The sequence below is a fragment of the Sardina pilchardus genome, chromosome 2, assembly GCF_963854185.1.
Source record: "Sardina pilchardus chromosome 2, fSarPil1.1, whole genome shotgun sequence".
NCBI lineage: Eukaryota > Metazoa > Chordata > Actinopteri > Clupeiformes > Clupeidae > Sardina > Sardina pilchardus.
Genome location: NC_084995.1, coordinates 27,572,417 through 27,598,560, shown reverse-complemented (window position 1 = coordinate 27,598,560; position 26,144 = coordinate 27,572,417). Strand labels below are relative to the sequence as shown.

At 39.5% G+C, this 26,144-nt stretch overlaps 1 protein-coding gene across 1 annotated transcript; it reads left to right on the top strand.

Moving 5' to 3' along the window:
• The first annotated feature begins 219 nt into the window (after positions 1–219).
• Positions 220–8,152, top strand: stap2a (signal transducing adaptor family member 2a). The gene is made up of 11 exons (XM_062555617.1): positions 220–444; positions 1,883–1,954; positions 2,142–2,261; positions 2,617–2,673; positions 3,564–3,715; positions 4,387–4,518; positions 5,139–5,208; positions 5,512–5,614; positions 5,813–5,908; positions 6,379–6,510; positions 7,208–8,152. Exons 1-11 carry the CDS (start codon positions 343–345, stop codon positions 7,264–7,266), a joined length of 1,095 nt encoding a protein of 364 aa, XP_062411601.1. The 5' UTR covers positions 220–342; the 3' UTR covers positions 7,267–8,152.
• Positions 8,153–26,144: the final 17,992 nt, after the last annotated feature.

The following is a 26,144-nucleotide window of genomic DNA, read 5'->3' as shown; positions in this document are numbered from 1 at the left end:
ACTTGTTTTTTTTATTCTGTCTGGACTGTCACTAAATTAAACACATTTGTTTAGAAATAAAAAATATACTTTAAATGATTTAAGAAACTCTCAGGTATACTGTAGGATACGCGCAAGGTGTTGTTCACACTGCCTTTTCCGAGTACATTTTTTTGTATTCTGGTTTTTGCATTAAACTGATACTCTCCTATTACTATCGCTGTGCCCAGACGTGGGCATTGGACCCCGTTCGGATCACTATTCACGGATATCCCCAGTGATCTCTCATCAGAAAAAGGCGTGTCATTTCCCAAATCACTGTAGCAGCCTCTTTGTCCTGTTAATCCGTTGCTGGCGGTACATATGGCGGCTGCTCCAGTCAAGCCGCGTACCGGTGGATCCCGAGCGCAACTGCCGCCGTGTTATTACGAGGGATACCTCGAGAAAAGAGGGCCGAAAGAAAAGGTGAGGCACTTCAGTCGTGCATTTGTCCTGTCTACATAGAGAAGAAATAGAGTTGATACTACCGGTATGCTGAGTATTTATTCCACATGCTTTCTATAAGTACCCATGGGTAGCCCGAGAGTTCACTGCATGGGCGAGGCGAGCTTTAAATCCCCTGCCATATACAGATGAATGCGATAATAAATCCATCGCTGTTATTCTGATGATGGTGTTGCTTGTATTAAACACTTTGCTCTTATCGAGGAAAAGGCAACATTCGTCTCTGACATGACAGAAGCACTTGCTGTTTCGGCTAGACCATTTTCGAACACCTTTCGGTCTTTGTAAGTGCGGCACTGCTCGTTCATTCACTGTTGTATTATTATTATTTGATTGGTGCAATTATAGATGTCGAATTACAATCTGTCACATTCGCTGTCGTTCGTTCCTTGCCATTCCAGTGACTTTGCCAGTGAGAAGCCGCCACTGTCTTCGGCTCCGCGTCAATGGAACAATCGAGCGCATTGTAGCCTATATTATCTACTGCCAAGAGAATTTGGTGTTGTCATCCTTAAAACGATCCCACATTTCCTGACATGCCTCTGGTAGCCTATATATGTGTCTCAGTACCCTGTTCAGCGCCAAAGATAAGAGGAAAGGCTAGAATCATGGCAGCCTATTTATCTGGACATGCCCAGGTGTCATAGACTGTGTTACACGCGGGATTGTGTTGGCTAAATCATGTGCGAATTTTCTTAATGCAGTGTCATGACTGTCAAACTGACAGAGAGCGTTTCGCTTAAAATGTGTGAGAGAGGCTTGGTAAAGGACAGCCATTTCACAGAGCTGAACACTTGCACAAAAACACGGCTGATATTGGGGCAAAGGGGGTTCAGGTGCAGGGTGTGTACGGAGGCCGGGCCAGGGTCAGATTGGGAACAGCTGTGGCCCCGTGCCGAGTGCGCTCGGAGCCCCTAAGGGAGCTGTTAGGGCCTTTTGTGCAGGAGGGATGCAGATTACTGAGAGCTCCATGGGACTGTGTGGAGGAGATGATTTATGCGCGGGTGCTTTAGATATTTACAGCGTTTTAGTTAGCTTTGGGGTGTATGGGTGTGACAGTCAATGGAGCTGTCTGCAAACGCAATTAACCCTTAATGTTATGTGCAGCACAGTTTGTTATGATTCAAGCAAACAGTTAGAACAGAATTGGCTAAAAGCCTATAAACATTAGTTAGTTAGTTATCTCGCCAGTTTTTGTAATGACTCGAGGCAGGAGTGATAGCTCTCGCAACTCCTTAGATATGTAGGCTAGCCTTGCCCTCTATATATTAGGTTACAGTATGAAAGGGATTTTGCTCTGCAAGTCAGTCAGTAGACTGCTGGATGAAATGTTGGAAGTAGGACCCATGGTTTTCAGATGGTCTTTTGCTTATTGTTGTATCTGTCTGTTGTCATGCAGGTCTCTCGGCGGCTGTGGACATGTCTGTGCGGAAATTCACTGTATTTCTTCAACAACACCAAGGACACACATGTGAGTTAGAGAAGGTGTCCAAAACAGGTCTAAATGAGTGCAATGTTTTTTTTTCCTCAAACCTTTTTAGCATTATTGCAGCTGTACTAGGAACAAGGAAAGGTCACTTTTCATTTGCCTGTTCCTATGTGATATTAATCTATGATTATATCTCAGCACATAACATTTGCCTCTTTGTGTGTACTAGTATGTGGAGAAGCTGGACCTGAGTGGCTTTATCTCATTAGCGGATGACAGTGGTCGGGACAGAAACCTGGAAGCAGCGCGCCTCAGCCTGCGCTTGAAGGATGGAGAGACCAAACTGACAGTAAGGCTGTGATCCATCAGGACTGATTACCACTCTGGTGCAGGGATGAGAGAAGACATGCCATCATACCATGGCCAAGGGCTCTCTCTCTCTCTTTCACTCACTCACTCACTCACTCACTCACTCACTCACTCACTCACTCACTCACTCTCTCTCAGTATTTCTCTCTTTTTCTCTCTCTCTCTCTTTCTCTAACTCTCTGTCCTCTCTCCCTCTCTTTACTCCCACTCGTAGCTCTTTGTGTATTGTTTTGTTTCCTCGCTTGAAACCCATCAATGTATCTTTCATGTACCAATCCTTACTTAATCTCTCTCTCTCTCTCTGTTTTGTCTTTCCCTAATATCCTCTGTCACAGGCATCAAATCTGGAGGCTCGTGAGCTCTGGAAGGGATTCCTCTATGCCGTTGTGGAGGTCAGTAAATACCTTTACTGTTTTCAAATACCTTCAGATATTTTAGTTGCTCAAAAGTTTGTACTTTTAGGAGTTGTTTTTTTATGTAATTATATGATATTTTTTTAAAAACTTTACAGTGGACATGTCAACATTAAATTAAACATTTCGAGAATGAAGTTAAAATATCAGGTCGACTTTAATCTTGATGTGTCGACATTAAACTCAAATTTCGTGAATAAAGGTGACATGTCATCTTGACATGTCCATCAAAACTAGCTTGAAGAGAGAGCAACCGCTCCAAATTATGACTCAACAAAACACCTTGTGCAGCCTAGATTGTACATCAGAATCGTGTTTAGGAACAGCTATACTAACTAGTTTTGAATGTCGAGAATAAAGATGAAATGTCAAGATTAAAGTCAACATGATATTTCAAATTCATTCTCGAAATTATGTGTTTAATGTGGATGTGTCGACTTTAAGCTTGTCGTAACAAAAATATTTTGGCCCCGATAATCCGCAGCATTTATTTGGCCTTGATCAAACATTGTAACTTTTGAGGTTGGGCGTCATGGTCAATAGCTTCTGTAGTGGTGTTCAGGGTTAAGCCTCTAGCTCTGTGCCAGAGATGAACTTGCCAACTGGTAGTAACTTTTTTTTATTGGGGGCAGTCATGGGCACAGCCTCTATTCTCTATATTGCTGTATTGACATTCTGGAGTTGGCCTTGACTAATCTGCGCTGGTCGCTTTTCATCCTCTATTATGAGTTGCCATCTATGCAAGCCATTTCAATCAGCTTTTTCAAAAAATGTATTTTTTGTAGTATGATGTTTTACATGTAAATTACCTTTCTCTCTCTCCCTCTCTCTCTCTCTCTCTCTCTCTCTCTCTCTCTCTCTGTTTCCAGCTTTCTATACCCAGCTCTCTGACTCTTCTTCCCGGGCAGCTGCACATGCTGAAGGAGGTGGTGGAGAAGGAGAAGCTCAGGCGAAAGACACGCTCCCTCTCCCGCGCACCCTCCTCCCCCCTCTCCCTGCCCCTGGTGGGAGAGATCCCTCCGTGAGTCTTCCATCACCCCTATCTCCTTAGCCTCAGGGTGTGTGTGTGTGTGTGTGTGAGACTCTATGGTACTCTGAGAACTTTTCAGAAGCGTTTACTAGAAAACCGGTTTGTTCGGGTCGTATATCACTGTTTTATTGCATTTGAAACCAGCATGCTGGTTTATCATTCACCCATAGCACATGAACTTTGTCTCACGTTGTGGGTGTGCATGCGTGTGTGTGTGTGTGCGCGCATAGGCATGCAGTCAGTGTTTGAGTGTAGATGCAGCTTGAAATAAAACTAACAGGGCACTCAGGGTCTAATGCACTTTAAAAACACGTAGTTGTTTTATTATTGACCCACATCCAATTTGTCTGCCTCATTGGCATCTTTAGAGCGTCTGATTGCACAGGCAGCAGCATGTCTGTTTGTGCGTGTGTGTGTGCGTGTGTGTGTGTGTGTGTGTGTGTGTGTGTGTGTGTGTGTGTGTGTGTGTGTGTGTGTGTGTTATATTAGACTGTAGAGGAGCTGTGGTGCATGTGTGTGGTGGTGAGGTTGTGTGACAACTGTGTGCTGCCTACATGTAGGTGTTTTCGGCCCGTGTGTGTGTTATATTAGACTGTAGAGGAGCTGTGGTGCATGTGTGTGGTGGTGAGGTTGTGTGACAACTGTGTGCTGCCTACATGTAGGTGTTTTCGGCCCGTGTCCCGTGTGGAGGCGGAGGTTCTGCTGGAGAGGTACCCTGACTGTGGGAACATGGTGCTCAGACCGGGCCGAGACGGAACCTCACTGGCCGTCACCACCAGACAAGATCTCAACGGGTAATCCCCTCACCATTCCTCTCTCTCTCTCTCTCTCTCTCTCTCTCTCTCTCTCTCACTTTTTCCATCTCTCTCCATCTCTCTCACCTCTCTCCATCTCTCTCACACACTTTCACTCTCTCCATCTCGCTCTCCTTATATCTCTCTCTCTCTCTCTCTCTGTTTGTTGTCTCCTAATTGTATTTGGTTATATCTATAATGCATCTTATCTCTAGTCAAATTTGCCCCAATATATTTTGTGGCCATTTCCTGATATCATCTCTTATGACTGAACAGTACCCTAATATACTGTGCTGGTCTTTCCTCCTGGTTTCACTCTCTCATGGCTTTCTGCCCTAAGTCCGTCTTCAGGCACCCTCTCTCTCTCCCCCCCCCCCCCCCCCCCCTCTCTCTCTCTCTCTCACTTTCACTCTCTCTCTCTCTCTCTCTGTCAATCTGTTTGTTGCAGTCTCCTAATTGTATTTGGTTATATCTGTAATGCATCTTATCTCTAGTCAAATTTACCGCAATATGTATTGTGGGCATTTCCTGATATCATCTGCATGACTGAACAGTAACCTAATTATATACTGTGCTGGTCTCTCCTCCTGGTTTCACTCTCTCATGGCTTCCTGCCCTAGGTCCGTCTTCAGGCACTACCGGGTTACTCAGAAGCAGCAGGGAGGATACGTGATTGATGTGGAGAATCCGGTATGTGTGCTTGTTTTCACCTGAGGAGTATATGCAAGTAGTATTAAAATCATTTTGTTGACTATATTGCTGTTGTGTGCTCAGCATGGCATGCGGGCAATGGTCATATTGTCTGATTAGGTTACACTGTTTTCTGTTGTCTGTCATTGTTCAACCCTTTCAACCGATTATTAATCATTATTGGATAATGCTTTGTAGGTCTCTTCATGGCATAGATAACTTTGTTGAAGCTCTCATTAGACACTAATAGGTGTAGTTATGTATTAATTACTGTGCTAACTAATTCTCTGTTTCCTACCGTAGATCCCATGTGAAACACTCTACGATGTTATAAACGCTCTTGTGGAGAAAACATCAGGGACTCTGCAGCCATTTCTACTGGAGGAGCCTTACGAAGAGAATATCAGTAAGCTACAATACATATGCACAGATGCAAATCTCATGAATGTGTGTACATTCATACATGCACACACAAGTACATTTCTGGATCAACCTTTGCATTTAATTGCATAGTATACAAGTCAATTGCAAATAGTCATGCAAAACTGTTATGTGGATCCATGTTGATTTAGCGCGTTGTACACGCCCCTTTTCTGTCCCTCAGCATTTGTGTCATCCAATGATGAGAATGGGGAGCGAACACTTCACTGTGTGCGTGGAGGGCCACCTTATCGAGGTCCTGCTCTGCCACCAAAACAAGGTAAGGATCTAATGATGATGAATGTTACCAGCCTCAATATACGTACGAGTGTGTGTGTGTGTGTGTGTGTCTCTGTGTGCGTTTGCATATGCCTCTGCACATATGTTGGTGATGCTGCAAGTTTATGGCAGAGTATTTCCGAATGGCCGAGGCAGCTTGCAAAGATGGGAGTAGGAAAAGGGGACAGAAAGAGTCTCAACAACTGAAGCATTCACAGGGGGCCAAGTCTGTCTCTGAGCCAAGGCTCGGGAGGAAATGAATGAAACCAAAAGTTTGTTTTGGCATTTTGGCACTGCGGTGGGCTTCCTGTGTGATATCTCACTAGTCTTCTCCACTCGCTCCTTTCATTCCAAGCAGTTTGACTCTTTCTTTCTCTCTCTCTTTCTTTCTCTCTTTCTTTCTCTCATTCTTCTCCTCCGTGTCCTGACTGCTTGCTCTCCCATCCTGCTCCCTCCCACCTTTGAATTCAGCAGGGACAGACAAATGGTCGCCGCGGCACCAGGCGCTCTCCCAGAGCCCGTCTCCACGCTCCTTCTCCCCCACAGAGGCGCCGCTGAGCCCCATGAAGCGCCTCACCCTCTCGCCTTCTCCTCTCGCACAAAGTAGGTCACGCACACCGACACTGGCTTTGCCTTTCACGAGGAGTAAGTCACACATAAATATAAACAAACACACACACACTCCTTCTCTCTCTCTCTCACATACACATGCATACACACACACACACACACACACACACACACACACACACACACTGTCTCTCACATACACACACACACACACACACACACACACACACACACACACACACACACTGTCTCTCTCTCACACACACACACACACACACACACACACACACACACACACACACAGACACACAGGCAATATCCTTGACTCACTCAGACCTTAAGACCTCATCGACATATGCTATTGTTAACTCTTTGTACACAAACAATGTCCGGTCTTGCCTCGAGTGCCTATACACTCAGTTACACCCTCTTTCCTTACTCAGACAGACTGTAAACACAAGCACATACACAGTAACACACACACACACACACACACTCGCCCGCTCACTCACCCACTCCAAATGAATAGGGGCACAATGGAGGCCTTGTGGCCTAGTTTCTGAAACAATCCGGGGGCAGGACGAGACTGTCAGCACAGGCAGACGTCTCATTCACGCTGCCTGAGGGCCTACTTCCTCATCCCCCAGTCAAGACTTACAGTCTTCCTCTCTTCCTCTCTTCCTCTCCCCTTCTCTCCACCTCCTCTCCTCTCCTCCACTCCACTCCACAGGCTTCACGGAGGAGCTCAAGATGAAGCTGGAGAAGAGACAGAAGCCCAATCAGGAGTGAGCCGTCCCAGCCGTCCCGGCCCCTCACTACTGCTACTGCTGCTGCTGCTGCTGCCGTGCCACTCAGCTCTCCTCTCTGCCAGTGCCTTCTGTTATCACACAGTGTCCACGGGATTTTTCATCAGACGTGGCGCATTCTGGTGAACTCTTGATTCAAAATGTGGTGCTGTCTCTTTGGAGGTTCGGATAACAATGACAACAAAAAGCGAGAACAGCCAAAAAAACGTTTGTGAGATCTGGTCCACAGAGCTCTTCCCAGGTCTTGGAGAAGATCACTCAAATTCAGCAGGTTTACTACAGGTCAACGCCCTACCAGCAGCCTCTACTCTGCAGTATACCACTCACTGTAATATCTTTTCTGTCTTAAACAGTGAACTGTCCACCGGGCCTTCAGGCGATCACTGGAGGCCCATGACACCTCTGGGACAGCAGGGGGCACTGTGTCTGTGATCAGACGATAGAAACTGCCACTCTGCAGAAAAGGGCAAACGTTGTTTATTTTGTCTTTGGTGAAGGTCTGGACAGAAAAAAACAGAAGCACACAGAGAACTTATCAGCAGCATGTGACCTAATTTGATTAACCACTGAAGTGGCTGCTACTAACCACATCTTCCATCGTGATACTCTAACTAACTGTGAACCACAAGATACCTTAAAAGGATAGTACTTAGTAGTGTTCGTCCATTACATTTGTGTTGATGCCCAAGCTCCTCTCTGTTGGTGGAGTTTTGTCTGATGTTTGTGTTTGACTGTCTACCTGTGCATGATCCTATCTTTTGCATACATTTGCTTCTTTTTGTCCTTGTTTTTGTATTATTTATAAAAAAAATTCAGTGTTATTTATAATGTCAAATTTATGGTTGAATTAAAGAAAGGTTTTCGCATGGGCAGCCGTTAATCTGTATGTTTTTACTCCGGACTCCAAGGATTTGAGCAAATCTAGTCTCATTGTCTGTGAGATAGTTTACTTGGGTACATTTCAAGACATTAAGTTCACATGAGCAATTTTTTTGTGAACTAATTAACATTGTCTATTTTCAGATTGTTCCTTTATGTGACTCTCTTCTGAACCCACAAACTAGTTTGCTGTATTTTTAATGATCTCAATCTGGTAGAAGTGTAGCCATTTTGCTACTCCATATTTACCTGCAGGAGGAGACAGAGTGCATAAAATGTTTATTGTTCTCTAGATGGTTGGAGGATGAAAGTGAGATATCTCTCTATCTCCTCAGCATGTCTGCACCCATCTATCGGTTCCATCTTGTCTTCTCTACATTTTTCTGTAGTGAAGATGATCATGAATCAAAGAGACTCTTTCTTCACCACCACCTATCCTTACAATGTTAACCTGCATCTTATCCGCTGGTTAATGGTGTGCTTTGTTTACAGAATAGCATCGAACTGTGTGATTATGCAGATGATGCTGATTTAGGTCAAGTGGAGGGCAGAATCAGATTGTCCTAAAGCACATTCAGTGTGAGTATCACGTCTCAGGTTCATTGTCTGAAGCCTATAATCGCTCGTCTCAGAACAGCACTGGTTTATGAGACCTGTAAAGACGTTTTATCTCATTCCCGGCACTTGATACTTTCACTGCCATGTGATCTAGTTCCACCCAGTATGGAAATGATGTGAGGGCTGAGATTAGTTTCCTGCTTGATAACATATCTCAGTTATAATGTTACACGACTGCTTTCCTGCCCTTTGTGCTCTCAAGAGGCCCTATAATATGTTCTCGACTCGTGTGAGACACAGCTATTGAGCGTTAGCACCCAGTAGCTTTTGGAGTCCTTTCCGTTTCTACAGAGGCCTCTGAACATGTTGTCAGTCCCTGGGGAACTGTGGAAAGCCCTCTGTACTTGTCATTGTCTAATTAGTCTTTTCAGCGGTGAGACAAAGGCCCCTTTACCCCTCATGTGTTGCAGACTGAGGAGGACCTGTGTAGCTTTGGCGGGAAATCAACAGCTCAAGTGAACAGACTGGAGTGGGTGTGTCCTTCGACTGGATGACATTCAACAAGTGACTCTCGTTCATTACAGTGCATGAAAATGCACTGTACTGTTCTTCCTAGGCTTCTTATTATTACAGTGCATGAAAATGCACTGTACTGTTCTTCCTATTCTTCTTATTATTACAGTGCATGAAAATGCACTGTACTGTTCTTCCTATTCTTCTTATTATTATTACAGTGCATGAAAATGCACTGTACTGTTCTTCCTATTCTTCTTATTATTACAGTGCATGAAAATGCACTGTACTGTTCTTCCTAGGCTTCTTATTATTACAGTGCATGAAAATGCACTGTACTGTTATTCCAAGTCTTCTTCCGCAACTTCTTCTTATTATTCTTCTTCTAACGCACGCAATTCAGCTTGAACCGTTTAACGTAGAAACTTCATTCAAACTTTGTTGCGTAGGTCTTGCTTATGCCATGTGTGCTTTGTATTTTTCAACTTTGTAACTTTTATACTTTTTAAACTATTAGTTAAAAACTATCACCATTTTCCCCATAGACTTAACATTGCTCATTATGACATCACGGCAGCAATTAGAATGTTACCCCAGCTGGTCAGCCACCTGGGCACCAACTGTCAGTTTCTCTCAGGCTCCTCTCTGAAGACTACATTCTGTTCCCCTGTATCCTCTGCGCACAACAGTATCAAAATAAGTCCTCCTAATTCCATCCAACTTTATATCCATTCATCTTCTTCAAACCATTCACTCATCCACCCATTCTAAACAGTCTGCCTATCAACAACATCAATTAGACGCTCTACATTGAACTTTTAAACAATCTACTCTGTCTCAGGCTGGCTCTCTTAAGACTAGCCAGTTAAATTGATTACACCTGTATCTGTATCCACTACTCTCAGTAGAGAGCTGTGTCTCTCCATTCTACAAGAATATAAGGCACATTCCATCCAACATTCTATCCATTCATCTTCTTCAGACCATTCACTCATCCACCCATTAAACTGTCTATCAACATCTATTAAACAATCTGTCTATCAACATCCATTAAACTCTCTGTCTATCAACATTAATTAGACTATCTACATTCAACTTTTAAATTATTTACTCTGTCTCAGGCTTTAAGAGTACTCTGGCACTCTTAAGACTAGCCAGTTAAATTGATTACACCTGTGTCAACTACTCTCAGAGAGCTGTATCAGTGTCTCTCTTAACAAGAATATAAGGCACATTCCATCCAACCTTCTATCCACTCATCTTCTTCAGACCATTCACTCATCCACCCATTAAACTGTCAATCAATATCTATTAAACAATCTGCCTATCAACATCCATTAAACATTCTGTCTATCAACATTAATTAGACTATCTACATACAACTTTTAAAGTATTTACTGTGGGTCCCTCTCAAGCAGCGTTTATATGTCCTCCCTCGCTCCTCGATCCTCAATGATCTACATAAAGAAAGATAGAAGAAGGGCTAGACTATCCCATTGTTGCCGCTCCATCATTCTTTATGTAGATCAGTGAGGAGCGAGAGAGGACGCGTAAACGCTATGAGAGGCACCTTCTGTCTCAGGCTTTAAGCATACAATCTCATTAAGACTACAGATCCTGTTTCACTACTTCCTCTGTCTACAACTGTTTCAAAATAAAGGTCCTCACTGCAATTATACACTATTAAATCATTTAACCATTGAAACTACTCAACTATTGAAATGTTCAACCATTCCAACTGTCAGTTATCATCAACTATGCCTCCAGTCAACTACATGAAACCTCCATGTACCTAGCAACCAACATAGCAACCATTAAAATTAAGTGTTTATAACCGTTTCCATAGCAACCAACATGATTATACTGCAGTAACTTCTTGTTTCCTGATAGTGGCCACCATGGATACCCTAGCAACAAATGTTTCAAAATAAAAGTCCTCACTAGCAAGTTAGCTAGTTAGCATAGTTAACATTGTTAACATAGTTAGCATTTTTAGCATAACTGCAAAAAATCATCAACTAAGTTAGCTAATCAACCTGGTTAGCATTGTCAGCAAATTTAGCATTGTTAGCATAGTTAGCATTTTTAACATTACTGCTAGAAATCATCGATAAGTTAGCTAATCAACCTGGTTAGCATTGTTAGTAAAGTTAGCATTGCTAGCATAATTAGCATTTTTAGCTTAACTGCTAGAAATCATTAGCTAAGTTAGCTAATCAACATTTTAACATGAATAGAAATCATTAGTTAAGTTAGAACTGGAATGTTTCATCTTTAAACTGTCTACCTTCACACTATCAACTCTCTGTAAACTATGCAACCACCATGTTTACCCTAGCTACACCTCAGTAACCATATCTACATTATCTATCTATTTTTGCATTTTCATGCACTGGTAATTCCTTGGAATTGCATTTCTAGTTAAACTTCTTCTTCTAACGCTCGCAATTCAGCTTCAACCGTTTAACGTAGAAACTTCATTCAAACTTTGTTGCGTAGGTCTTGCTTATGCCATATGTGCTTTGTATTTTTCAACTTTGTAACTTTTATACTTTTTAAACTATTAGTTAAAAACTATCACCATTTCCCCCATAGACTTAACATTGCTCATTATGACATCACGGCAGCAATTAGAATGTTACCCCAGCTGGTCAGCCACCTGGGCACCAACTGTCAGTTTCTCTCAGGCTCCTCTCTGAAGACTACATATTCTGTTCCCCTGTATCCTCTGTGCACAACAGTATCAAAATAAGTCCTCCTAATTCCATCCAACTTTATATCCATTCATCTTCTTCAAACCATTCACTCATCCACCCATTCTAAACAGTCTGCCTATCAACAACATCAATTAGACGCTCTACATTGAACTTTTAAACAATCTACTCTGTCTCAGGCTGGCTCTCTTAAGACTAGCCAGTTAAATTGATTACACCTGTATCTGTATCCACTACTCTCAGTAGAGAGCTGTGTCTCTCCATTCTACAAGAATATAAGGCACATTCCATCCAACATTCTATCCATTCATCTTCTTCAGACCATTCACTCATCCACCCATTAAACTGTCTATCAACATCTATTAAACAATCTGTCTATCAACATCCATTAAACTCTCTGTCTATCAACATTAATTAGACTATCTACATTCAACTTTTAAATTATTTACTCTGTCTCAGGCTTTAAGAGTACTATGGCTCTCTTAAGACTAGCCAGTTAAATTGATTACACCTGTGTCAACTACTCTCAGAGAGCTGTATCAGTGTCTCTCTTAACAAGAATATAAGGCACATTCCATCCAACCTTCTATCCATTCATCTTCTTCAGACCATTCACTCATCCACCCATTACACTGTCAATCAATATAAAACAATCTGCCTATCAACATCCATTAAACATTCTATCTATCAACATTAATTAGACTATCTACATACAACTTTTAAAGTATTTACTGTGGGTCCCTCTCAAGCAGCGTTTATATGTCCTCCCTCGCTCCTCGATCCTCAATGATCTACATAAAGAAAGATAGAAGAAGGGCTAGACTATCCCATTGTTGCCGCTCCATCATTCTTTATGTAGATCAGTGAGGAGCGAGAGAGGACGCGTAAACGCTATGAGAGGCACCTTCTGTCTCAGGCTTTAAGCATACAATCTCATTAAGACTACAGATCCTGTTTCACTACTTCCTCTGTCCACAACTGTTTCAAAATAAAGGTCCTCACTGCAATAATACACTATTAAATCATTTAACCATTGAAACTACTCAACTATTGAACTGTTCAACCATTCCAACTGTCAGTTATCATCCACTATGCCTCCAGTCAACTACATGAAACCTCCATGTACCTAGCAACCAACATAGCAACCATTAAAATTAAGTGTTTATGACCGTTTCCATAGCAACCAACATGATTATACTGCAGTAAATTCTTGTTTCCTGATAGTGGCCACCATGGATACCCTAGCAACAAATGTTTCAAAATAAAAGTCCTCACTAGCAAGTTAGCTAGTTAGCATAGTTAGCATTGTTAGCATTGTTAGCATTTTTAGCATAACTGCTAGAAATCATCGGTTAAGTTAGCTAATCAACCTGGTTAGCATTGTTAGTAAAGTTAGCATTGCTAGCATAATAAGCATTTTTAGCGTAACTGCTAGAAATCATTAGCTAAGTTAGCTAATCAACCTGGTTAGCATTGTTAGTAAAGTTATCATTGCTAGCATAATTAGCATTTTTAGCGTAACTGCTAGAAATCATTACCTAAGTTAGCTAATCAACATTTTAACATGAATAGAAATCACTAGTTAAGTTAGAGCTGGAATGTTTCATCTTTAAACTGTCTACCTTCACACTATCAACTCTCTGTAAACTATGCAACCACCATGTTTACCCTAGCTACACCTTAGCAACCATATCTACATTATCCATCTATTTTTGCATTTTCATGCACTGGTAATTCCTTGGAATTGCATTTCTAGTTATTATTACAGTGCATGAAAATGCACTGTACTGTTCTTCCTAGGCTTCTTATTATTACAGTGCATGAAAATGCACTGTACTGTTCTTCCTAGGCTTCAACTTCAACTTCAACTTTTTATTATTCTTCTTCTAACGCACGCAATTCAGCTTGAACCGTTTAACGTAGAAACTTCATTCAAACTGTGTTACGTAGGTCTTACTTACGCGATGTGTGCTTTCTATTTTTCAACTTTGTAACATTTATACTTTTTAAACTATTAGTTAAAAACTATCACCATTTTCCCCATAGACTTAACATTGCTCATTATGACATCACGGCAGCAATTAGAATGTTACCCCAGCTGGTCAGCCACCTGGGCACCAACTGTCAGTTTCTCTCAGGCTCCTCTCTGAAGACTACATATTCTGTTCCCCTGTATCCTCTGCGCACAACAGTATCAAAATAAGTCCTCCTAATTCCATCCAACTTTATATCCATTCATCTTCTTCAAACCATTCACTCATCCACCCATTCTAAACAGTCTGCCTATCAACAACATCAATTAGACGCTCTACATTGAACTTTTAAACAATCTACTCTGTCTCAGGCTGGCTCTCTTAAGACTAGCCAGTTAAATTGATTACACCTGTATCTGTATCCACTACTCTCAGTAGAGAGCTGTGTCTCTCCATTCTACAAGAATATAAGGCACATTCCATCTAACATTCTATCCATTCATCTTCTTCAGACCATTCACTCATCCACCCATTAAACTGTCTATCAACATCTATTAAACAATCTGTCTATCAACATCCATTAAACTCTCTGTCTATCAACATTAATTAGACTATCTACATTCAACTTTTAAATTATTTACTCTGTCTCAGGCTTTAAGAGTAGCCTACTCTGGCTCTCTTAAGACTAGCCAGTTAAATTGATTACACCTGTGTCAATTACTCTCAGAGAGCTGTATCAGTGTCTCTCTTAACAGGAATATAAGGCACATTCCATCCAACCTTCTATCCATTCATCTTCTTCAGACCATTCACTCATCCACCCATTAAACTGTCAATCAATATCTATTAAACAATTTGCCTATCAACATCCATTAAACATTCTGTCTATCAACATTAATTAGACTATCTACATACAACTTTTAAAGTATTTACTGTGGGTCCCTCTCAAGCAGCGTTTATATGTCCTCCCTCGCTCCTCGATCCTCAATGATCTACATAAAGAAAGATAGAAGAAGGGCTAGACTATCCCATTGTTGCCGCTCCATCATTCTTTATGTAGATCAGTGAGGAGCGAGAGAGGACGCGTAAACGCTATGAGAGGCACCTTCTGTCTCAGGCTTTAAGCATACAATCTCATTAAGACTACAGATCCTGTTTCACTACTTCCTCTGTCCACAACTGTTTCAAAATAAAGGTCCTCACTGCAATAATACACTATTAAATCATTTAACCATTGAAACTACTCAACTATTGAACTGTTCAACCATTCCAACTGTCAGTTATCATCCACTATGCCTCCAGTCAACTACATGAAACCTCCATGTACCTAGCAACCAACATAGCAACCATTAAAATGAAGTGTTTATGACTGTTTCCATAGCAACCAACATAATTTTACTGCAGTAACTTCTTGTTTCCTGATAGTGGCCACCATGGATACCCTAGCAACAAATGTTTCAAAATAAAAGTCCTCACTAGCAAGTTAGCTAGTTAGCATGGTTAGCATAGTTAGCATTGTTAGCATAGTTAGCATTTTTAGCATAACTGCAAAAAATCATCAACTAAGTTAGCTAATCAACCTGGTTAGCATTGTTAGCAAATTTAGCATTGTTAGCATAGTTAGCATTTTTAGCATTACTGCTAGAAATCATTGGTTAAGTTAGCTAATCAACCTGGTTAGCATTGTTAATACAGTTAGCATTGCTAGCATAATTAGCATTTTTAACGTAACTGCTAGAAATCATTAGCTAAGTTAGAACTGGAATGTTTCATCTTTTAACTGTCTACCTTCACACTATCAACTCTCTGTAAACTATGCAACCACCATGTTTACCCTAGCTACACCTTAGTAACCATATCTACATTATCTATCTATTTTTGCATTTTCATGCACTGGTAATTCCTTGGAATTGCATTTCTAGTTAAACTTCTTCTTCTAACGCTCGCAATTCAGCTTCAACCGTTTAACGTAGAAACTTCATTCAAACTTTGTTGCGTAGGTCTTGCTTATGCCATATGTGCTTTGTATTTTTCAACTTTGTAACTTTTATACTTTTTAAACTATTAGTTAAAAACTATCACCATTTCCCCCATAGACTTAACATTGCTCATTATGACATCACGGCAGCAATTAGAATGTTACCCCAGCTGGTCAGCCACCTGGGCACCAACTGTCAGTTTCTCTCAGGCTCCTCTCTGAAGACTACATATTCTGTTCCCCTGTATCCTCTGTGCACAACAGTATCAAAATAAGTCCTCCTAATTCCATCCAACTTTATATCCATTCATCTTCTTCAAACCATTCACTCATCCACCCATTCTAAACAGTCTGCCTATCAACAACATCAATTAGACGCTCTACATTGAACTTTTAAACAATCTACTCTGTCTCAGGCTGGCTCTCTTAAGACTAGCCAGTTAAATTGATTACACCTGTATCTGTATCCACTACTCTCAGTAGAGAGCTGTGTCTCTCCATTCTACAAGAATACAGTATAAGGCACATTCCATCCAACATTCTATCCATTCATCTTCTTCAGACCATTCACTCATCCACCCATTAAACTGTCTATCAACATCTATTAAACAATCTGTCTATCAACATCCATTAAACTCTCTGTCTATCAACATTAATTAGACTATCTACATTCAACTTTTAAATTATTTACTCTGTCTCAGGCTTTAAGAGTACTCTGGCTCTCTTAAGACTAGCCAGTTAAATTGATTACACCTGTGTCAACTACTCTCAGAGAGCTGTATCAGTGTCTCTCTTAACAAGAATATAAGGCACATTCCATCCAACCTTCTATCCATTCATCTTCTTCAGACCATTCACTCATCCACCCATTAAACTGTCAATCAATATAAAACAATCTGCCTATCAACATCCATTAAACATTCTATCTATCAACATTAATTAGACTATCTACATACAACTTTTAAAGTATTTACTGTGGGTCCCTCTCAAGCAGCGTTTATATGTCCTCCCTCGCTCCTCGATCCTCAATGATCTACATAAAGAAAGATAGAAGAAGGGCTAGACTATCCCATTGTTGCCGCTCCATCATTCTTTATGTAGATCAGTGAGGAGCGAGAGAGGACGCGTAAACGCTATGAGAGGCACCTTCTGTCTCAGGCTTTAAGCATACAATCTCATTAAGACTACAGATCCTGTTTCACTACTTCCTCTGTCCACAACTGTTTCAAAATAAAGGTCCTCACTGCAATAATACACTATTAAATCATTTAACCATTGAAACTACTCAACTATTGAACTGTTCAACCATTCCAACTGTCAGTTATCATCCACTATGCCTCCAGTCAACTACATGAAACCTCCATGTACCTAGCAACCAACATAGCAACCATTAAAATTAAGCGTTTATGACCGTTTCCATAGCAACCAACATGATTATACTGCAGTAACTTCTTGTTTCCTGATAGTGGCCACCATGGATACCCTAGCAACAAATGTTTCAAAATAAAAGTCCTCACTAGCAAGTTAGCTAGTTAGCATAGTTAGCATTGTTAACATAGTTAGCATTTTTAGCATAACTGCTAGAAATCATCGGTTAAGTTAGCTAATCAACCTGGTTAGCATTGTTAGTAAAGTTAGCATTGCTAGCATAATAAGCATTTTTAGCGTAACTGCTAGAAATCATTAGCTAAGTTAGCTAATCAACATTTTAACATGAATAGAAATCATTAGTTAAGTTAGAACTGGAATGTTTCATCTTTAAACTGTCTACCTTCACACTATCAACTCTCTGTAAACTATGCAACCACCATGTTTACCCTAGCTACACCTTAGTAACCATATCTACATTATCTATCTATTTTTGCATTTTCATGCACTGGTAATTCCTTGGAATTGCATTTCTAGTTAAACTTCTTCTTCTAACGCTCGCAATTCAGCTTCAACCGTTTAACGTAGAAACTTCATTCAAACTTTGTTGCGTAGGTCTTGCTTATGCCATATGTGCTTTATATTTTTCAACTTTGTAACTTTTATACTTTTTAAACTATTAGTTAAAAACTATCACCATTTCCCCCATAGACTTAACATTGCTCATTATGACATCACGGCAGCAATTAGAATGTTACCCCAGCTGGTCAGCCACCTGGGCACCAACTGTCAGTTTCTCTCAGGCTCCTCTCTGAAGACTACATATTCTGTTCCCCTGTATCCTCTGCGCACAACAGTATCAAAATAAGTCCTCCTAATTCCATCCAACTTTATATCCATTCATCTTCTTCAAACCATTCACTCATCCACCCATTCTAAACAGTCTGCCTATCAACAACATCAATTAGACGCTCTACATTGAACTTTTAAACAATCTACTCTGTCTCAGGCTGGCTCTCTTAAGACTAGCCAGTTAAATTGATTACACCTGTATCTGTATCCACTACTCTCAGTAGAGAGCTGTGTCTCTCCATTCTACAAGAATATAAGGCACATTCCATCCAACATTCTATCCATTCATCTTCTTCAGACCATTCACTCATCCACCCATTAAACTGTCTATCAACATCTATTAAACAATCTGTCTATCAACATCCATTAAACTTTAAATTAAACATTAATTAGACTATCTACATTCAACTTTTAAATTATTTACTCTGTCTCAGGCTTTAAGAGTACTCTGGCACTCTTAAGACTAGCCAGTTAAATTGATTACACCTGTGTCAACTACTCTCAGAGAGCTGTATCAGTGTCTCTCTTAACAAGAATATAAGGCACATTCCATCCAACCTTCTATCCACTCATCTTCTTCAGACCATTCACTCATCCACCCATTAAACTGTCAATCAATATCTATTAAACAATCTGCCTATCAACATCCATTAAACATTCTGTCTATCAACATTAATTAGACTATCTACATACAACTTTTAAAGTATTTACTGTGGGTCCCTCTCAAGCAGCGTTTATATGTCCTCCCTCGCTCCTCGATCCTCAATGATCTACATAAAGAAAGATAGAAGAAGGGCTAGACTATCCCATTGTTGCCGCTCCATCATTCTTTATGTAGATCAGTGAGGAGCGAGAGAGGACGCGTAAACGCTATGAGAGGCACCTTCTGTCTCAGGCTTTAAGCATACAATCTCATTAAGACTACAGATCCTGTTTCACTACTTCCTCTGTCTACAACTGTTTCAAAATAAAGGTCCTCACTGCAATTATACACTATTAAATCATTTAACCATTGAAACTACTCAACTATTGAAATGTTCAACCATTCCAACTGTCAGTTATCATCAACTATGCCTCCAGTCAACTACATGAAACCTCCATGTACCTAGCAACCAACATAGCAACCATTAAAATTAAGTGTTTATAACCGTTTCCATAGCAACCAACATGATTATACTGCAGTAACTTCTTGTTTCCTGATAGTGGCCACCATGGATACCCTAGCAACAAATGTTTCAAAATAAAAGTCCTCACTAGCAAGTTAGCTAGTTAGCTAGTTAGCATAGTTAACATTGTTAACATAGTTAGCATTTTTAGCATAACTGCAAAAAATCATCAACTAAGTTAGCTAATCAACCTGGTTAGCATTGTCAGCAAATTTAGCATTGTTAGCATAGTTAGCATTTTTAACATTACTGCTAGAAATCATCGATAAGTTAGCTAATCAACCTGGTTAGCATTGTTAGTAAAGTTAGCATTGCTAGCATAATTAGCATTTTTAGCTTAACTGCTAGAAATCATTAGCTAAGTTAGCTAATCAACATTTTAACATGAATAGAAATCATTAGTTAAGTTAGAACTGGAATGTTTCATCTTTAAACTGTCTACCTTCACACTATCAACTCTCTGTAAACTATGCAACCACCATGTTTACCCTAGCTACACCTTAGTAACCATATCTACATTATCTATCTTTTTTAGCATTTTCATGCACTGGTAATTCCTTGGAATTGCATTTCTAGTTATTAAACTTCTTCTTCTAACGCTCGCAATTCAGCTTCAACCGTTTAACGTAGAAACTTCATTCAAACTTTGTTGCGTAGGTCTTGCTTATGCCATATGTGCTTTATATTTTTCAACTTTGTAACTTTTATACTTTTTAAACTATTAGTTAAAAACTATCACCATTTCCCCCATAGACTTAACATTGCTCATTATGACATCACGGCAGCAATTAGAATGTTACCCCAGCTGGTCAGCCACCTGGGCACCAACTGTCAGTTTCTCTCAGGCTCCTCTCTGAAGACTACATATTCTGTTCCCCTGTATCCTCTGCGCACAACAGTATCAAAATAAGTCCTCCTAATTCCATCCAACTTTATATCCATTCATCTTCTTCAAACCATTCACTCATCCACCCATTCTAAACAGTCTGCCTATCAACAACATCAATTAGACGCTCTACATTGAACTTTTAAACAATCTACTCTGTCTCAGGCTGGCTCTCTTAAGACTAGCCAGTTAAATTGATTACACCTGTATCTGTATCCACTACTCTCAGTAGAGAGCTGTGTCTCTCCATTCTACAAGAATATAAGGCACATTCCATCCAACATTCTATCCATTCATCTTCTTCAGACCATTCACTCATCCACCCATTAAACTGTCTATCAACATCTATTAAACAATCTGTCTATCAACATCCATTAAACTTTAAATTAAACATTAATTAGACTATCTACATTCAACTTTTAAATTATTTACTCTGTCTCAGGCTTTAAGAGTACTCTGGCACTCTTAAGACTAGCCAGTTAAATTGATTACACCTGTGTCAACTACTCTCAGAGAGCTGTATCAGTGTCTCTCTTAACAAGAATATAAGGCACATTCCATCCAACCTTCTATCCACTCATCTTCTTCAGACCATTCACTCATCCACCCATTAAACTGTCAATCAATATCTATTAAACAATCTGCCTATCAACATCCATTAAACATTCTGTCTATCAACATTAATTAGACTATCTACATACAACTTTTAAAGTATTTACTGTGGGTCCCTCTCAAGCAGCGTTTATATGTCCTCCCTCGCTCCTCGATCCTCAATGATCTACATAAAGAAAGATAGAAGAAGGGCTAGACTATCCCATTGTTGCCGCTCCATCATTCTTTATGTAGATCAGTGAGGAGCGAGAGAGGACGCGTAAACGCTATGAGAGGCACCTTCTGTCTCAGGCTTTAAGCATACAATCTCATTAAGACTACAGATCCTGTTTCACTACTTCCTCTGTCTACAACTGTTTCAAAATAAAGGTCCTCACTGCAATTATACACTATTAAATCATTTAACCATTGAAACTACTCAACTATTGAAATGTTCAACCATTCCAACTGTCAGTTATCATCAACTATGCCTCCAGTCAACTACATGAAACCTCCATGTACCTAGCAACCAACATAGCAACCATTAAAATTAAGTGTTTATAACCGTTTCCATAGCAACCAACATGATTATACTGCAGTAACTTCTTGTTTCCTGATAGTGGCCACCATGGATACCCTAGCAACAAATGTTTCAAAATAAAAGTCCTCACTAGCAAGTTAGCTAGTTAGCATAGTTAACATTGTTAACATAGTTAGCATTTTTAGCATAACTGCAAAAAATCATCAACTAAGTTAGCTAATCAACCTGGTTAGCATTGTCAGCAAATTTAGCATTGTTAGCATAGTTAGCATTTTTAACATTACTGCTAGAAATCATCGATAAGTTAGCTAATCAACCTGGTTAGCATTGTTAGTAAAGTTAGCATTGCTAGCATAATAAGCATTTTTAACGTAACTGCTAGAAATCATTAGCTAAGTTAGCTAATCAACATTTTAACATGAATAGAAATCATTACTTAAGTTAGAACTGGAACGTTTCATCTTTAAAACGTCTACCTTCACACTATCAACTCTCTGTAAACTATGCAACCACCATGTTTACCCTAGCTACACCTTAGTAACCATATCTACATTATCTATCTATTTTTGCATTTTCATGCACTGGTAATTCGTTGGAATTGCATTTCTAGTTCTTCTTCTAACGCACGCAATTCAGCTTGAACCGTTTAACGTAGAAACTTCATTCAAACTGTGTTACGTAGATCTTACTTACGCGATGTGGGCTTTGTATATATCAACTTTGTAACTTTTATACTTTTTAAACTATTAGTTAAAAACTATTACAATTTCCCCCATAGACTTAACATTGCTCATTATGACATCACGGCAGCAATTAGAATCTTAGGCCAGGTGGCCGGCCACCTGGGCACCAACTGTCAGTTTCTCTGGCTTTAGCATACAGTCTCTCAGAAGACTACATATCCTGTTAACTGTTTCCTCTGTCCACAACTATTTCAAAATAAAAGTCCTCACTGCAATAATACACTATTAAATCATTTAACCATTGAAACTACTCAACTATTGAACTGTTCAACCATTCCAACTGTCAGTTATCATCCACTATGCCTCCAGTCAACTACATGAAACCTCCATGTACCTAGCAACCAACATAGCAACCATTAAAATTAAGTGTTTATGACCGTTTCCATAGCAACCAACATGATTATACTGCAGTAACTTCTTGTTTCCTGATAGTGGGCACCATGGATACCCTAGCAACAAATGTTTCAAAATAAAAGTCCTCACTAGCAAGTTAGCTAGTTAGCATAGTTAGCATTTTTAGCATAACTACAAAAAATCATCAACTAAGTTAGCTAATCAACCTGGTTATTATTGTTAGCAAATTTAGCATTGTTAGCATAGTTAGCATTTTTAGCATTACTGCTAGAAATCATAAGTTAAGTTAGCTAATCAACATTTTAACATGAATAGAAATCATTAGCTAAGTTAGAACTGGAATGTTTCATCTTTAAACAGTCTACCTTCACACTATCAACTCTCTGTAAACTATGCAACCACCATGTTTACCCTAGCTACACCTTAGTAACCATATCTACATTATTTATCTATTTTTGCATTTTCATGCACTGGTAATTCCTTGGAATTGCATTTCTAGTTATTATTAAACTTCTTCTTCTAACGCTCGCAATTCAGCTTCAACCGTTTAACGTAGAAACTTCATTCAAACTTTGTTGCGTAGGTCTTGCTTATGCCATATGTGCTTTATATTTTTCAACTTTGTAACTTTTATACTTTTTAAACTATTAGTTAAAAACTATCACCATTTCCCCCATAGACTTAACATTGCTCATTATGACATCACGGCAGCAATTAGAATGTTACCCCAGCTGGTCAGCCACCTGGGCACCAACTGTCAGTTTCTCTCAGGCTCCTCTCTGAAGACTACATATTCTGTTCCCCTGTATCCTCTGCGCACAACAGTATCAAAATAAGTCCTCCTAATTCCATCCAACTTTATATCCATTCATCTTCTTCAAACCATTCACTCATCCACCCATTCTAAACAGTCTGCCTATCAACAACATCAATTAGACGCTCTACATTGAACTTTTAAACAATCTACTCTGTCTCAGGCTGGCTCTCTTAAGACTAGCCAGTTAAATTGATTACACCTGTATCTGTATCCACTACTCTCAGTAGAGAGCTGTGTCTCTCCATTCTACAAGAATATAAGGCACATTCCATCCAACATTCTATCCATTCATCTTCTTCAGACCATTCACTCATCCACCCATTAAACTGTCTATCAACATCTATTAAACAATCTGTCTATCAACATCCATTAAACTTTAAATTAAACATTAATTAGACTATCTACATTCAACTTTTAAATTATTTACTCTGTCTCAGGCTTTAAGAGTACTCTGGCACTCTTAAGACTAGCCAGTTAAATTGATTACACCTGTGTCAACTACTCTCAGAGAGCTGTATCAGTGTCTCTCTTAACAAGAATATAAGGCACATTCCATCCAACCTTCTATCCACTCATCTTCTTCAGACCATTCACTCATCCACCCATTAAACTGTCAATCAATATCTATTAAACAATCTGCCTATCAACATCCATTAAACATTCTGTCTATCAACATTAATTAGACTATCTACATACAACTTTTAAAGTATTTACTGTGGGTCCCTCTCAAGCAGCGTTTATATGTCCTCCCTCGCTCCTCGATCCTCAATGATCTACATAAAGAAAGATAGAAGAAGGGCTAGACTATCCCATTGTTGCCGCTCCATCATTCTTTATGTAGATCAGTGAGGAGCGAGAGAGGACGCGTAAACGCTATGAGAGGCACCTTCTGTCTCAGGCTTTAAGCATACAATCTCATTAAGACTACAGATCCTGTTTCACTACTTCCTCTGTCTACAACTGTTTCAAAATAAAGGTCCTCACTGCAATTATACACTATTAAATCATTTAACCATTGAAACTACTCAACTATTGAAATGTTCAACCATTCCAACTGTCAGTTATCATCAACTATGCCTCCAGTCAACTACATGAAACCTCCATGTACCTAGCAACCAACATAGCAACCATTAAAATTAAGTGTTTATAACCGTTTCCATAGCAACCAACATGATTATACTGCAGTAACTTCTTGTTTCCTGATAGTGGCCACCATGGATACCCTAGCAACAAATGTTTCAAAATAAAAGTCCTCACTAGCAAGTTAGCTAGTTAGCATAGTTAACATTGTTAACATAGTTAGCATTTTTAGCATAACTGCAAAAAATCATCAACTAAGTTAGCTAATCAACCTGGTTAGCATTGTCAGCAAATTTAGCATTGTTAGCATAGTTAGCATTTTTAACATTACTGCTAGAAATCATCGATAAGTTAGCTAATCAACCTGGTTAGCATTGTTAGTAAAGTTAGCATTGCTAGCATAATTAGCATTTTTAGCTTAACTGCTAGAAATCATTAGCTAAGTTAGCTAATCAACATTTTAACATGAATAGAAATCATTAGTTAAGTTAGAACTGGAATGTTTCATCTTTAAACTGTCTACCTTCACACTATCAACTCTCTGTAAACTATGCAACCACCATGTTTACCCTAGCTACACCTTAGTAACCATATCTACATTATCTATCTTTTTTAGCATTTTCATGCACTGGTAATTCCTTGGAATTGCATTTCTAGTTCTTCTTCTAACGTATTTAATGCAGCTTCAACCGTTTGACGTAGAAATTTCATTCAAACTTTGTAACGTAGGTCTTGCTTAGGACACCCGTGCTATGTATTTTTCAACTTTGTAACTTTTATACTTTTTAAACTATAAATTAAAAACTATTAAAATTTCCCCATAGACTTAACATTGTGATTATGACATCATAATAGGGCAATTAGAATCTTATGCCAGGTGGCCAGGGCCACCTGCAGCAGCTCTCTCCCTCTCAGGCTTTAAGCATACAATCTCTCTCAGGAGACTACATATCCTGTTAACTGTTTCAAAATAAAAGTCCTCACTGCAATAATGCACTATTATGGCTATGGTTATGGTTATGGTTATGGTTATTTAGCAGACGCCTTTGTCCAAAGCGACATACAAATAAATCACAATACAAATTAAATAACAGTGAACAATTACAAAAAGGGAGAATAGCAATATTATCAATAAAACAATCAATTAAGCACTAACCTAATGAGAAATAAAACAATGAAGTGAGAATAGCAATCAAATAAGTCACTCAGTTAATTATATAATAACAATAACTATAACATGGTATGGCTAAATTTAAGGACAATAGCAGAATAAATGTCAAATTCTAACAATGGACAAATTATAACAAAACAATACTATTATACAAACCATAACACATAACAAACGCTCAAAAGACTAAGTGCATATTAAACAAATATGCCTTAAGACCCCTCTTGAAAGATCCAAAACTGTTGCTGGAACGGAGAGCACTGGGCAACTCATTCCACCAACACGGAACCACTGAAGAATAGGATCTACAGTTTGACCTAGCATGGATGGTTAGTCGACATAACAGACGCTCCTCAGAAGATCGCAATGGGCGGTTGGGAATGTACATCTTGATCAAAGAACTGAAGTAGTTAGGAGCAGATCCAGTCAGTGTCCTATAGGCCAGAGTGAGAGATTTAAATTTAATTCTGGCTACTATAGGGAGCCAGTGGAGAGTAACTAGGAGAGGGGTTACATGTGTCCTCTTTGGCTGATTGAAGACCAGTCGTGCTGCAGCATTCTGAATCAACTGTAGTGGTCTTAATACGCAAGCAGGTAGGCCAGCTAACAGGGAATTATTAAATCATTTAACCATTAAAACTACTCATCTATTGAACTGTTCAACGATTCCAACTGTCAGT

Bases quoted from the DNA above. Each gene is read 5' to 3' on its own strand.
- stap2a (XM_062555617.1), top strand. From the start codon at position 343: ATGGCGGCTGCTCCAGTCAAGCCGCGTACCGGTGGATCCCGAGCGCAA. The intron at 5,209-5,511 runs GTATGTGTGCTT...TTCCTACCGTAG, and splicing joins TGATTGATGTGGAGAATCCG to ATCCCATGTGAAACACTCTA. The intron at 5,615-5,812 runs GTAAGCTACAAT...TCTGTCCCTCAG, and splicing joins GCCTTACGAAGAGAATATCA to CATTTGTGTCATCCAATGAT.